The sequence below is a fragment of the Panicum virgatum genome, chromosome 2K, assembly GCF_016808335.1.
Source record: "Panicum virgatum strain AP13 chromosome 2K, P.virgatum_v5, whole genome shotgun sequence".
Taxonomy (NCBI): domain Eukaryota; kingdom Viridiplantae; phylum Streptophyta; class Magnoliopsida; order Poales; family Poaceae; genus Panicum; species Panicum virgatum.
The window spans coordinates 8,276,344-8,291,827 of record NC_053137.1 but is presented as its reverse complement, the minus strand read 5'-3'; the positions used below and the strand labels follow the sequence as shown (position 1 = coordinate 8,291,827).

At 45.2% G+C, this 15,484-nt stretch overlaps 2 protein-coding genes across 2 annotated transcripts; both read right to left on the bottom strand.

The window, feature by feature from the left end:
* Nucleotides 1-2,963: 2,963 nt before the first annotated feature.
* LOC120664846 (uncharacterized protein At4g14100-like) lies at nt 2,964-4,573 on the bottom strand. Its single transcript, XM_039944202.1, has 2 exons — nt 3,966-4,573; nt 2,964-3,414 (listed from the first exon to the last, which is right to left on the bottom strand). The coding sequence occupies exons 1-2, from the start codon at nt 4,450-4,452 to the stop codon at nt 3,227-3,229; spliced, it is 675 nt and encodes a 224-aa protein (XP_039800136.1). The 5' UTR covers nt 4,453-4,573; the 3' UTR covers nt 2,964-3,226.
* Nucleotides 4,574-13,902: 9,329 nt separating this feature from the next.
* On the bottom strand, nt 13,903-15,017 carry LOC120664836 (uncharacterized protein At4g14100-like). Its single transcript, XM_039944191.1, has 2 exons — nt 14,368-15,017; nt 13,903-14,270 (listed from the first exon to the last, which is right to left on the bottom strand). The coding sequence occupies exons 1-2, from the start codon at nt 14,849-14,851 to the stop codon at nt 14,110-14,112; spliced, it is 645 nt and encodes a 214-aa protein (XP_039800125.1). The 5' UTR covers nt 14,852-15,017; the 3' UTR covers nt 13,903-14,109.
* Between the last annotated feature and the right edge of the window lie 467 nt (nt 15,018-15,484).

Here is a 15,484-nt window from a genome sequence, read left to right as displayed (position 1 = left end):
CCGCAAATTAATCAAGCAGGGTGCTAGCAACTCGTGGACGTCGCGGCAGATGTACGTAACCCGCATAATCCGCAAGCATGCTTAGCTAGCTTTCTTTTTCCCTCACAACGCTTCACTTGTATGCCCAATAGGAAAACATTGTGTAATGCTTCAAAAAATCATAAAAAATATTTAAAAAATCATCTAATCAGAGCAAGCTAATACCAGTTTCAGGTGTCACATATCATAAGCATGTGCTGAACGGAACTGTTATTTATCCTTGTTGTACAAAACAGGTCAAAAGAGTTCGATGACAAGAAAATCATCAAACTAGAGCAGGCTAATACCAGGGGCATCAAACAAAACAAGACTGATCCCACATATACATCAAACAAGAGCAGACCGGTACCGGTGTCATCAAACAAAAAGTAGACTAATACCAGCAGGGACATCAAACAAGAGCAAAGAATATGTTTATTCTTCTTCCTAACTTGTTTGATAGAGAGCTAGACAGTCTGCTCCATTAGGCACTGATATCATGTTTTCGACAAAGCATGATACTTCAATATTGACTTCACATTTCCAGTGTATGAGGGACCTTTGTTGTCAAATCGTACCTCCAAATAGAAGGCTACGAAATTAAACTTGAATCTAGGATGTAGAACAACTGGCACACAGATCTGTAGTTGAAGGATCCTTTAGTCTTGTTTGCATACCTACTTGCTGCTCTCTGTCTCGACTAACCCGCTCTCTTGGCACAGCCTTGTATGGTAGAGTTGATATCTGATTTCCTGCATATATATAACTAGAGATTGACAACATTTGGTGAATACTTATTCATATTCAGTGAATACTTTAGTAATGAAGTAGTGAAAAGAAAAGCTAAACATTGAGATCAATTCATTACTGGGGACTTTCATCTCAACAATAAACATTTTATGCAAGCTCCTATGCTAAGATGATGTATACAATTTTGTCATTATACAACTTTGGCATTGATCATCAGGGCAACCAACTCTAGCAAGAACAGACATTATATAATTTGGGGAAACATAATTTGCATAGACAATCTATAACTTATCACTACAAACTAATTCAGGTAAGCAAATAATAATATATATTGTATTGATTAATCAATTCATTATTTAAGGAACTGCTTACACTTCTTGGTGAGGTCGAGTTGGTTGAACTGGAATCTGAGTTGGGTGAACTCGCCCTCCTATTTGCGATCCCCATTGCTGATCCAATCCAGCACCACCCGATCGAACTGCAGGCTCCAATTCGTCAAAGAAGGGCTCCCAGTCAGAGTCCAGCTCCCCGTCCTCCACCACCACCACCACGAAGGAGGGCCTGTCGAACAAGTCGCCTCTATCTGTCGCCTTCATCTAGCACAGCCCGTAGGGAGACGCTGGTGCAGCCCGTTGCGAGCGGAGACGGTGGCGGCCCGACGACTGCTGTGCGGTCGGGCGTCTCCACGGCGGCGCTGGAGCAGTGGCAGCGCAAGGCGTCGGTCAGGCCCATGAGCAACTTCGAGGTGAGCGCCGTGAGGAGATGATGGGATGGGATTGGGATTGCGGCGAAAGGATGGGATTGCGATGGGTGGAGGCGTCAACGGTGGTGGCAACGGCCGCCGCTAGGTTACGTGAGGCAAGATGAGAGAAGGAACAAGAGCTGCCGCGGGTTCTCTTGCGAGTCTTGCGGGTTTCACTTCTTTTCCAGGGGCTTTGGTAGGCTGCCCAACAATGGGCCACCAAAGCTTTGCAGCTGGGCGCATCGACCACAACAGCTATTTTAGCAGGGTGGCTAAGCAGGTTCGTTTAAGAACCTGCCCCGCCTGCAACTTGACTTGGATTGGAAGGGATAAGAGGGGACTAGTCCTCTAAGAGACTAATATTTAACACTAATTGTCTTTGCCATTTGTATTTTCTTTTTGGAGAAAATAGAAATGCTAATGCAGTTAGTAGTATGAGTAGCATGCAGCGTTCTGCACAAAATTAATATATTTTTTGCGCAAACATTAACTCCCTACGTTTCCTGTATTTTTAATTGCAAACAAAGCAAATGTTTTTTTGAAAAAAAGGGTTTGAGTATAGTTCGTGCATTCAAGCATTTGTTTTAAGAAAATATTAATAGTAGTATATGTTCACTTTTATCGACCGAGGCTCCAAGAGCGCGTGTCCTGTGGCGAGAATTTCAGCAGTTTCCAAATTCAATTGGCATCACGTGTTTTGAATGTGCGTTTGAGTCCACTGCAACGTGATGTTGACTTTTCTAAGTGACGACACACTCCACAGTCGAAGTCAGAGAAGGACATTTGGTAAAGTACTGTAGGCCAAAGGCGAAATACAAGTTCGATTACCCGAAAAAAAAATACAAGTTCGATTTGCTGAGAACGTAGAAATTTACCCCTCGGTTCTTTTTACCACGTTTAGCCCTACTTAGTGCATTTTGTTTCAGGCATGACTGCTGCCAGCCTCTGTCTACAGATAAGCAAGCTGCTCATTTCAGTCATGAACTCACGACTGATTCATATTTTTGAATGAAATAGAAATTGTTTTTGAACGAATCTGATAAAATTTAAACTCACGACTGATTCATACTACAACTGTACGTCAAATTCGGTCATTCGAAGTCGCAAGTTCAGAACATTGTACAAATTGTACTGTACAATTCTTCCCAATTCTCGGATACAAATTTAGCACTGATCATGGTGGGCTGCATACATGGGCTTGTTGGCCTGCTAAGATAGTGGGCTACGTAAGAAAAGGTAGCCCATTTATCTTTCTTTCTCCCTCTTTTTTCTTTGGTTTACACGCGAAAAACTACTCGCCCAGGCAACGTTCAGCACAAGTTTCCTGCTCATTGGAAAGGTTTATTACTTATTACCCTCCCTTTCTGCACATTGTGCAGTGTGTTTCAGGCATGGCTGTTCTGTCTACAGATTTCAGTCATGGACTCACAATTTAGTCGTGGTACAAGCAACATAGGAGTGTTCAATAATGCAATAGTCAAATTCAGAGCACATAGTGCAATTATTTCCAATCTGTATACAATTTAGTACTGATCATAGATCTTGCATCCCCGAACAAGAGAATAGTGGCCACAACTCATCAAATTCCCATGACGCGGAATGGCTGTTACTACACATAACAACAGGGTTCAAGAAGAACAGTGTGACTAAGGAGCAGAATGGATCAGCATATCGCCGTTGGGAAAGCCTCTCATCAGCCAACCCTAAGAAAATCTCTCACTGGTCAAATGATGCAGCTATAGCTGCAGCTGGAGCCCCCGCGAACCTCATCAGGCTATTCATCACATCAACTCCATCTGCAGCCAAATTCGCTGTGTCGGCATTGAAGCAGTAAGCCGGTGCCTGCCACATGGAGTCCTCCAGCACTCCTCCCACCTCAAAGCTCATCACATGCTGCTGCATCCCTGGGAAACACGAGCATAAAAATGGTCATACTGCTGCATCAACCAAGTACTGCAGAAGTGGAAAAAATGATACTGCAATCAGAAATTCGCGTTTCAGAAAAGCAGAGACTGCAATGAGGCAAGCATAACGACTAGATTAGTAGCAATCCGCCGACCCCAATCAAGAAACTGTGGAATCGGTGGACTCTAGATGCATCTGTGTACTAAAAAATCACAGAACTGTGTACTGCTGAATGAATCAGTTACACTGAAGTCTGAAGAAATGCAGAAATGTTAGACTGCAGAAAAAAAAACAGAGTGACAAGTGTCCAGATCAAGAAACAAAACAATTGGAGGAATTCAGACTGCATCCCGCACGACGAAACTACAGATATGCCATACCACTGCTGCATCAAGGAAAAAACTATTCAAAAAAATTGGAATTTTCAGACTGCATCCCTACGAAGTGCAGAGCAGAACCTGTACACTGTCAGAGTCAAGGTACTGGAAATCTGCGGCGCTGAATTAACAAGCGAAATAATATCTAGATGGAATTTGCATGTGGTAGCTACCATTGAAGAAATTCCAGCGGACGGGGCGGCCGGTGGCGACTTCCTCGTAGTACCAGATGAAATCGACCTTTGTCCACAGGTGGCAGTCGAAGCCGTCGACGTGCTCGCGGCCGAGGTACACGGCGCCGTCGGCGAGCCAGTCCGGCGGCAGGAGCCCCACGGGGAACCGCATGGTGCGGCAGGAGCCCGAGTCGAAGTAGTAGGAGGTGCCGTTGGTCCACTCGACGTCGTAGGTCGGGTCGCCGGAGAGCTGGTTGTGGATGAGGTTGAGGTTGCGGCCGTTGGGCCAGTCGTAGTAGAGGTCGATCAGCTGCAGCCGGCCGCCGCTCTCCGTGAGGTTGGTGAAGACCACCGCGTGGAACTGCTCCGGCCACGGCGTCGGCACCGGGGCGGGGGAGCCGGCGGCGGCGGACGGCGCTGTGGACTTGGCATTGGCCGCAGAGAAGGATCCGGCGGCGAGGAGGAGGAGGAGGAGCGGGAGAAGCATGAGAGGCGACGGCGGCGGCGACAGCGGCGGCTGTTGCGGCTTACTCCGAGCTTATCGCTTGGCGAATGCTTACCGACCAGTGGAAACAGGAGTGGGCCCAGTGGGGAAGGAAGCGGTCTGCAAAGTGGGGCCCACTGGTCCATCACCAGTGGCAAAGTTGTAAAATAGGATTGGATGGGTTTATGCGAATCCAAAGTCGGCAAACCAGACCACAAATCATTTTTAGTGATCATATGCTATAAATAATATAGTATATTTTTAATTATTCGCTCTATTATTATATCTAGATGTGATCAAAATTAAACAATTTGTCAATACGGTAAAGAATTTACTCCCCCTTCCATTTTTATAAGGCGCACACGTATATTGAGATTCAAACTTTGCTATCTTTAACCAATAATGATTGTTGAGTACACTTTTAATTATTCGTTCTACTATTATCTCTAGATGTGATCAAAGTTAAATAATTTGCCAATATGGTAAAGAATTTACTCTCTTCTTTCATTTTTATAAGGTGCACACGCATATCAAGATTCAAACTTGTTATCTTTGACCAATAATGACCGCTAATTTTTTATTTTTATAATATAAACTTTATATTATTGGATTCGAAATCAAATATATTTTACCATGATTATAAGTTTGTAACCAATGATAAGATATATGATACATGAATGTCAGCGTATTTTATGGAAACCAGTTGTCCTGTGCAAACTTTGGAAACTTCAATCAAGACCGTTGGATGGCCATCCAATGGATAGGGGGGTGGAACAATTTTGCAAATAACTGCCCGTAATTAGCCTCGCTAATCTTGTTTTTTTTTGCAAATCACCCCCGCAGCAACCCCGTCCGGCGCCTGGGACACGTCGTCCGTGTCACTTCGTTTTGAATCCGTCTCCCGCGATTCAAGACGACGCTGCCGCCGCCGCCCAGCGAATCGTAGACGCCGTCGTCCTCGCGGGACTCACACGACGTCGTCGTCGCCCGCCGCCCCTTCGTTTCTCGCCGCGCCGCCAGCCCTTCGCGAGTTGCCTGTTGCTCGCCCGCCCGCGAGTCGCCGGCACAGCCCTTCTCCGGCGCGCGCTGGGGGGCGGGGGAGGCTTCACACCATCGCGTGCGCGGTGGCGACGGAGTGTAGCATGGCCGGGGACATTGATTTAATGCCAATGGCAAGTACATTGCGTCGACGGTGATCGGCACAAAGAACAAAGAGCGGCAGCTTCATGGCCGTGATGAGCTTCATCAGCAGACAAGCAGCAGGAGGAAGGCGGAGCACGAACAGCAGCTTGTCCTAGGTGGGCAACACCAGGGGCCCGATGGCCGTGATGTTGGCCTTGAGCGCGCCCCCCTCGATGGCCATCAGGTAGGTCCTTGTTCAGGTTGATGCCGCGGTGGTCCTCGGCGTCCTCCTCCTGGAATACGCACTGCAGGTAGGCGGCGTTAACACGCGCGCCGGAAGCCATGGCGTCGTCGGACGCACGGGCGCATACTTGATCGCAGACTCCATGGCGTTGCCGGGCTCCATCGCGTTCGCGGCCTGCGGCATCTGGCGATTGACTGGGCGGTGGCAGCGTCTTGAATCACGGGAGGCGTAGTCGAAACGAATCGACGCGGACAACGCGTCCCAGGGCGCGCCGGATGGGATTGCTGCAGGGGTTGAGTTGCAAAAAATGAGATTAGACCTTCAAAAAAAAATGAGATTAACAAGGCTAATTGCGGGTGGTTATTTGCAAAATTGTCTCACCTCCACCCCTATCCGTAACGTCCCGCCACTCCGAGGCCAGGCCCGCTTACATCTGGCAGCTTTCTAGGACATAGACTGCTCTCACAGACCAATACACGTCTTTTCTACACACTTTGTCCTCACTCGTGCGCACCTAGAAAGAACTTTCCGGTCGGTCACCCATCCCCAAATTGCTCCGGGCCAAGCACGCTTAACCTCGGAGTTCTTTGGAGATCGACTTTCGAAAAAAAGTTGCAATTTATTGGTTTGAGTATCCTATTAATCCAATTAACCCTAGGGCCGGGGGTGTCACACTATCCATTGGATGCCCATTCAAAGGTTGTGATTGGAGTTTTCAAAGTTTGCACAAGATAACTGGTTTCCATAGGATACGCTGTCTACATAAATAATCAAAGTGTTATTTGGAATACCGTGTCATGTTATACTATACCTTATAAAAGTGGAAGAAGAGAGTAGGTACTAGGCTCGTTCTTTTGCACCAATGAAAAGGTTCTGTATAGAGTAAGTTTTAAGCAAATTATGTACATTAGCATACTTGAAATTATTTTAGTTTAAAAACACTCCATATTTGCAGACAGAAAAGAAATATGTATAGATAATCATAATTTCAAGGAAAGGGGAAGTATAACTTTAGTCCGTTGTAAGAAAAAGGTTGTTCCAAGACTAATGGTTTGCTAATTCAATAGCAACGGAAACATTAATGGTTTCACCAAAGTAGCACCAAAGGTTCACTCATCCATATTTTTATGTTAATTAGGCTCAACTGTCTGGATTGGGACAAATATTTTCTCCATGAACAAAATGCAGATGGTCCTTCTTTTTTAACAAACTGGGAGGATTGCTTCCTGTTGGGAGCACTCTACTCCAAAACACCCAACCTGGGTGGTGAAGGTTGAGGTCGCGGATCCATCACTTGTTTTCAAGTAAGGCCCTGTTGCAGCGATCTATTATTTTTCCTCGAAATAGTAAAGAGATTTGGAGCAAGGTCGCCTTCTCTGTACCCATGCACTATGCTAAAATGAAATCTTTTCACCATTTCTCACGTTAATTTTGACCGAAACTACGGCAGGCCCTTTGGGCCAGCCTGAACCATATATTGCCAAAAAATAGAGGGGGCTGGCAAGGAAGAGAAAAAACACTAGGAACAAAAATTAAAACTAATTACATTAATTACATAAGAAAGAGCTCCAAGCATCCAGACAGAGCTTAGCGCGCCGGTCTTGCACCCTGTGTCGCCAGAGCTGGAGATCGGCTGAGCAGCGGCGCAAGGTGAAGGCGCAAGATTCCTCTTCAAGTCTGAAAACCAGAGCATTGCGGCGCTTCCAGATATTCCAAAGTAAGGCAGTAAGATTTCTCACGTTAATGGAGGTCGCAGCCGCAAAAAGCCGCTTGTCCGTGGCATTGCAAAGGAATATCCGGGCCGGCTTGCATCTTCTGGTTATCATCCATTCACACCACAACCATCACAATCTCAAAAGCTCTTGCGAATTTCCCAAGATGCAGGATGCCAAGACCACCCGAGGTGATCGGTCTAGCTAATCGCAGCCAATTCACTTTGCATTTCCCACTTGTGATGGTTTCTGAGCCGACCCTAGGAATTGCTTCCTTTTATCATCGGGCCGTTTGGTTTGTTGTGCTAAATGAATAGTGATTTGTGCTAATCCCCATGCATGGAGTACTAAACGGAGTTTATTTATAATTTTTTTTTGCAGATGAGTGTAACTTTTCGCGACGAATCTAATGACGGTAATTAATCGATGATTGGCTGCAGTGATGCTACAGTAACCATCCTCTAATTGTGCGGTCAAAGGCTTTATTGGATTCGTCTCGCGAAGTAGTGCAGGGGTTATGGAGGTAATTTTATAATTACACTTTATTTAATATTTATAATTAGTGGTCAAAATTGTGCTAAACTTTAGCACAACCAAACCAAACAGGCCCGGGCCCCTCCTATAGCTGTAGCACCCGCACCCCCTAGTCGTCCCACTGCGGGTGTCGTGCAGGAGCGACGCCGGCAGGCTAGAGAGAGATGTGTCGGGGGGAGAGGTGAGACCGTGAGAGAGATGTGTCAGGTGGGGAAAGGAGAAAAAAAGTAAGAAAATATGGATTAAACCCTGATGGGTGGGTTCTGCGTATCATAGGAGAGTAGGGGTTAAAATGTAGAGATTGTTCCTCGAGTTGAAGCAAAAATCATAGTTCCAGAAAATAGTAAGAGCCCATATTAAAAAAAGTAGGAGATATAAATAGTAATTATTGTTGGAGATGTTTTTATTGCTTCAGCATGAACATTGCAACTACATAATAGAAAAATTCCCCGGATAACTAGCACAAAACAAGTAGAAGAACATAAATGAGCCCCCACCCCACATCCAGATTGGTTGACTAGTTCAGAAATAAATTGACAATCATGTGCGATTCATCATCACTTTACAATTTATCTAGATAGGCTTACTCCAAGCTTGCGAAAGGGCCTATAGCCTAGTGGTTATAAGAGTCTCGGTAGCACTTGAGGTTCTGGGTTCGACTCTCCATGGGAGCGAATATTCTGAAATTTAACGGCGTTGTGCATTCAGTGGTAAGTGACATTCCTGTCGACAGCGAGGCGCCTGTGGTGACTTCGTCAATCTCGAGGATTTGCCGGCTCAGTCTTCGAAGATGCTCATAGGGGTAGGGTTTATATACTTGTATTCATAGGGTGTGAGTGTGCGTGCGTTGTGAGTGTCTGCGTTGTACATTGTAATCTAAAAAAAAGGCTTACTCCGAGCTTATCACTTGGCGAGTGCTTCCGACTAGTGGAAACCGGAGTGGACCCAGTGGGGAAGGAAGCGGTCTACAAAGTGGGGCCCATTGGTCCATCACTGGTGGCAAAGTTGTAAAATAGGATTGGATGGGTTTATGCCTTCACGGAGTCCAAAGTCTTCTACCACTTCTTACTTCTTAGCAAGCACATACTATAAATAGAGGAGTACACTTTTAATTATTCGCTCTATTATTATCTCTGGATGTCATCAGAATTAAGCAACTTGTCAATACGGTAAAGAATTTAATAGGCTCGTTCTTTTACACCAATGAAAGAGTTCCGTGTAAATTCTAAACAAATTATGTATATTAGCATACTAAAGAAATTATTTTAGTTTAAATGCACTCCATACTTACAGACACGAAAGAAAGAGTTAGATCTATAGATAATCATAATTCCAATGAAACGGAAATATAACTTTAGTCCGTTGGGTCAAAAAGGTTGTTCCAAATCTAATGGTTTGCTAATTCAATAGCAATGGAAACACTAATGATTTTGCCAAAATAGCACTTAAAAGGTTCACTCTTCCATATTTTTGTGTTAGGCTCAATTGTTTGGGTTGAGACAAATATTTCCTCCAAGAACAAATGCGGATGGTTTGACACCCAAGTAACTCATAGCACATTAATTATATTTCAGCAAGAACATTGCAACCACACAAAAAAAATAGAAAATTCCTCCAAATAACTAGCACAAAACAAAGTAGAAGAACATAATTAAGGAAAAATGTGTTTCCCCTCATCCAGATAGGTTGCGTAGTTCAGAAATAAATTGACAATCATCTGAGTCCCCCTTCATTGGACATCCCAAATCCGACATCATTGGAGTACGTTGGAACTAGCAAGGTGGCCCGCGCAAATAGAGTGGGTAGCTAGCATCTTTTAATCTAAAAATTAAGTTTTTTATTTCATAATATTTTATATTGTTAACATAAATATACATTTAAAATTTTTGGCTAATGATGTATATTTTTGAGTTTTTGTTATGACCGGTGATAAATTATAATTGAATTTTAAAAGAAGATCTAGGTGGGTGCTCATCATTATGAGAATTGGATGCATCCTCTTTAAAAATTTGTTTTTCAATTTCAATTGATACCGTTATGAGAATTGGATGCATCCTCTTTAGTGCTCATCGTGTGCAAATACCTCCTTTTCTTTTCTTTGTTCTCCGATTTCCAATTGCTACATCTCCATAATTTCCTACTCTTTGTCCCATAGTTGATGCACCTTTAAATTTTGCACCAATAATTACGTGACAACATCAACAAATTAACAGTTGTGCTTGCAAAAAAAGACCCTCTTTTGTAGCCACTCCACATTTTCAGGGACCATGTTGTGCACTACCTACCAAATACTCCAACTCTACCAAGCTTTGGAGATGCAGACTTCTCTTGGTACATTTTATTATAGAGATTGAGACTTCTCTTGGTACATTTTCTTGGATTTGGCAGGTAAGAGTGCTTCAATGTAGATACTTCACCATCGAGTTTTTTAACTGGAGTTGAAAGTATATATGGAGTGGAGAGGTCTCAAACACGCTTGTGCTTTTGTCCCTCTCTTCTGTCTCTATTGCTCCTAGGAATTTTGGCCACTATCACTACCAGAAAATGCCTCATTCGTCCCTGGCTGTGTGTACCGGTTGTAATTTGGTCCGGTACTAAACTTGTCCCGATGCCATTTTAGTATCGGGTCCAAATTTGAAAGCCCTCAGAGCCAATTTAGTACCGGGCCAAGCCACCGGCCAGTACTAAATGTCGTATTTTAGTACCGGTCGGTGTTACCGGCCGGTACTAAAACGACGCGTCCATTTAGTACCGGCCGGTAACACCGACCGGTACTAAAATGCGTCATTTAGTACCAGCCGGTGACTTGGCCCGGTACTAAATGGTCCTCGATGGGTTGGTTCAAAAGGAAAGTATCTCTCACACAGTCACATGTGATGCATAGGTAAGATGGTAGAAGCAACGCGCGAGGCCGGAGGTCATGGGTTCGAATCCTCGCGACCGCGCACGGACACTTATGCGTGTGCGGGGCCTCCTAGCTGCTCATCCCTTTTTTCTTTAATTTTTGCCTGCAAAACCATTTAGTACCGGTCCGTGTTACCGACCGGTACTAAACGATCACTTTAGTACCGGGCGTTTTGGCCGGTACTAAATGGCATGCCATTTAGTACCGACCAAGTGATACCAGTCAGCCGCCCGATACTAAACGGGGGTTGCTGACCGGTACAAATGTTAGATTTTCTAGCAGTGTATGCTGCAATCATTGAGGATGTATTTCATCCTCCCCTCTCATGGAACATGATATGTATCTTGCTATAGATAGGCATACATGCTAAATATTGGAATGAATTGATTGTTTAGATCACAACCGCGCTATGACTACATTGTCGTTCTTCTCTCCAAAAAATTTCCAGCCTTCGTCACGTCAGGCATCCACCGATAACAATGCTTACTAACATGGAGACATCACCATCTTGGTGCTTCGTAAACATCGCTGGTGGTGATTGCCATGCCTCGGCAGCAATAACAGTGCTAGGCTGTGTTAGGGTGATACTCAACCTTCCAACTAAGTTAATCACGTCTCGGTTTCGAAATGAGGGCATAAAGCTTGTCCTTGTCGTGCCCTCATTCCCTTAAATTCATTATCATTGAGCTCACCAAGTTGAGCACTCTCTAATTACTTTCTAAATCTCTTTGCCCTTGTCTCTCATGTTTTCTATCTTTTGACCGTGGAGGTCTTCTCCGAATGTTACTGTATTCTTCTTCAAGGTCAATGCACTGGTTTTCTCCATAATCATCAACTGATTTTATTTTGACCCTCTTGACATCAAACACTCTTTTATCATCTACTAGATTGAATTCACATCACATATCTACCATAGCCACGCCATGCTGTCGTTTTTCTCTATTTTCTTTTTGATCCTAGTTGATTTGCAGCCTCTATGTTTTAGTTCAGTTGTGCGTGTACATGGAAGATGCAATATTTTTTCCCCTTGGTCACTCTCAAAATTGTGCTCTGCCTTAACTTGCAGCTTGATCTCTTATGCCAATCAATCAATTGTCTCCACTTGAATTGTGTATGTGGCAAGCTCGCTTGGTAGATCATCAACTTGATTTGTTGCGCAAACAATTCATGTTGTTTATGACTCATCATCCATGGTTAGCTCCTTCGATCCGCAATTTTCTAGCTGTTTTGTATGTCTTTGCTTGCAATCTTGATGGCATTATTGAAGCCTACCAAGGTAATCGCAAGTGGTAAGGATAAAAAATAGCCGATTATATATATCTAGGCCTCTCTCTCATCAAGATGCAAAGCAATCTGATTAGAAAATAATATTTATATAATTGTAGCTTCTTCTCTCTTCATCAACGTGATATAATAATTACATAATTGCTAGTCTCTTGGTTGATGTTGTATTGGATATGGACTTGTTCTTTTAGAATTTTGAAATTTTAAATTGTAGCTTGTTGTAGTGTGATGCCCATGCGGCTGCCAATATCTCATGATGGTTAGCGTCTTTCTGATATCTGTTACGTAGATTTTCAAGAAGTGGCGTATTCGGCAAAGCTCGCGGACACGTATCATATATGGTAAGCTGTCGTGCTCTTAGGCAGATTCCGCCTGGCTGACTATGATGACCTCTTGACTTGACTCAGTGCATCTGGAGAGGTTTAAAATATAAATCATATGGGAGGAAGAGCTCATCGCCGTTTGCCTAGGCAGATTTAGACTGGGTGAACTATGGTTTTGCCTCTTGGCTTGGCGCAGCGCACCTGGAGAGGTTCAACATTGAAATCATCTGGGACATTGCCAATCGCCGCTGTTTGGCCATGATAGTGTTTCGTTCTAAGTGACACGTATTATCATCGCGGACATAGCTTTTTTTTTCTACTCAATTTCCACCGCTAATCCAACCCCGTGTGGCAGTCAGCCGTTGAACGTGAGTTACTCCACCAGTTTATTCCGACATCATCAATGGTATTCTTGAAGCCAATGTCACCAGAATATGCTCCTAGCATTCTTCCTTAATTTATGTCAAGTAGCCATCCTAGAATTTTTGGTTTGTGCAGTACGTATGTTTACAATCTTGATCAACTAATAGTTATATCCCCTTTAAATTCTTAGTGGTATCTGTTTGACTTGCCAAATATATGTGAATCTCTATCTCTACTATTTCTAAAGTAAGTAATGATTCCATGTCCGTCAATCCGAATTCTAATCGGAATCCGAACAAATCATTTCGAATCCTAATTGAAAACCAAACAATTAATACTATGCTCGTGTGGTCACGACACGGGTTGTACATGGAGTTCCTAATTTTTTTTATTTTGTATGAGAAAATTGATAAGGATGGGATAGATCGATCACCTTTAATTTGTCCTACCTCTCCATCTGCACCCAACCAAGCCTAATCCCATGGCTGAGCTCTCCCAGCCGAGGAGCTGGAGCTCAGTAACGGAGTGAAGGAAGAGCTCTTGAGGCCTCGAGGTTGTGCATGCCATGCCAGGCTGTGTTCAGGAAGGAAGGTGATGGAAATGAGGCCGAGGTGGGCCTGGTCAGCAAGCGGAAGTAGATGGCGAGAGACATGCCCATGCCAATCTCGTCAAGGAGTAGTAGCTTTCCAATTGAACCCATCACCCAAACATACATGTTTATTATGTTTATTGATCGTATTCGATATGGACTCTTTATGTTAATTCGGACCGTTAGATCTTCACAATATCCAACGGTGTACATTTTTCTTTTTTTTTTGAATTAATGTGGTAATTTTAGACCCTCTTTTATTTGATATGGACTCTTTGTGTTAGTTCAGACAGTTAGATCTTTATAAAATCCGACGGTGTATATTCTTCTCTTTTTTGGATTAACGTGATATTTCTAGATCTTCTCGGCGAATGTGGTGGCTTTTTTAACACTGTTGTATTAAGATAATAGATAGATTTGGACAAGAAGACTTCTTGGCATTCTCCTTCAGATAGGTGTGTCACCACAGAAAGTCTCTCTTCAGTCAATCACCAAGGCTCAAGACCTCGAGGTCTCACTGTGATCAAACGATGCAGATGCTGCAGCTGCGGCCGGAGGCCTGGCGAACCTGATCATGCTGTTCACTAGATCGGCCCTGCTGCCCTGGCCGCCTCAACTCCACCAGCGGCGTCGCCGTCGTCGCCATTACTGCTGCCATCGAAGCAGTAAGCCGGCGCCTGCCACATGGACGAGTCCTCCAGCACACCCCCCGGCTCGAAGCTCAGCACATGCCGCAAATCCATCCCTGCGAAACGTAGCTACTATCACTCTGATCCATGGAGGAGATCGATCGAGACGCCAAGATCGCGAGACGGGATTGAATTCGCAGGTAGCAGGAGTACCAAAATTCCAGGCGACGGGGCGGCCGGTGGCGACGTCCTCGTAGTAGCGGGCGAAGACGAAGTTGGACCAGACGTGGCAGTCGAAGCCGTCGACGCGCGCGCGGCCCAGGTAGGCGGCGCCGCCGCCGGCCTTCTTCCAGTCGGGCGGCAGGAGGCCGACGGCGAAGGTGTAGGTCTGGCAGGACGCGGCGTCGAAGAGGTAGGAGGTGCCGTTGGCCCACTCGACGTTCCATAGCGGCGGCTCGCCGGCACCGGGGAGCTGGAGGCGGACGAGGTTGAGGTCGCGCCCGCGGGGCCAGTCGTAGTAGATATCGATCACCTGCAGCCGCCCGCCGCGCGCGGTCAGGTTGGTGAGGACCACCGCGTGGTACTGCTCCGGCCACGGGGCCATCGCCGACGCCGGGGGAGGCTCGGCGGCGGCGGCGGACGCATTGGCCGGCACCGCGGCGGCGAGGAGGAGCAGGAGCAGCAGGAGACGACACATCGGCCGGCCGTTGGGGTTGGGGCTTATCGCCGACGCTTGGTCGATCTGTGCGCGCCGATCAGCCGAAGCTACATGTACAGCTTATGCCTTATAGTAGGTCAGTTGTGAGCGAGGGAGGACGAAGACGTTTGACCATTTTGTGATTGTGTGGTGTGTGTGGCAACCTCGGGCAGGCGGACAGGTACGCCATTGATGGACCTCGGAGTGTCTTCGATTTGTGGCCACACAGAGGTGTCCATCTATCGCTCTCGAGAATCCAGTACAGCGATCGCGCGCTAGCGCGCTTGCTGGCGCGCGACGTGCCGAGTGCCGACGTTACAGCCAAAGATGCAGCTGTCTGCCAGTCCGCGCCCACGACCCACCCGCACAACGTCCCAGGTATTTTGGTTTCTCCTTTTTTTTCTCTTTCCTTTACATTCCGTAGAGGCAACTGTTATCATTTTTGTTACTTTTCACGTTTTTCCTTTACCTTCTATTATGTTTTTCTCTAGAGAAGTTCTCTTGACAATTATTTTATGAAAATTGAACTAAAAAAATATATCAGAGGATGTGCTTAGAAGTTGTATACTAAACTTGTATGTAAAAGATTTCGCGATAAGTCTTCTTGATAATACCTCCATAGAATTGTATTAA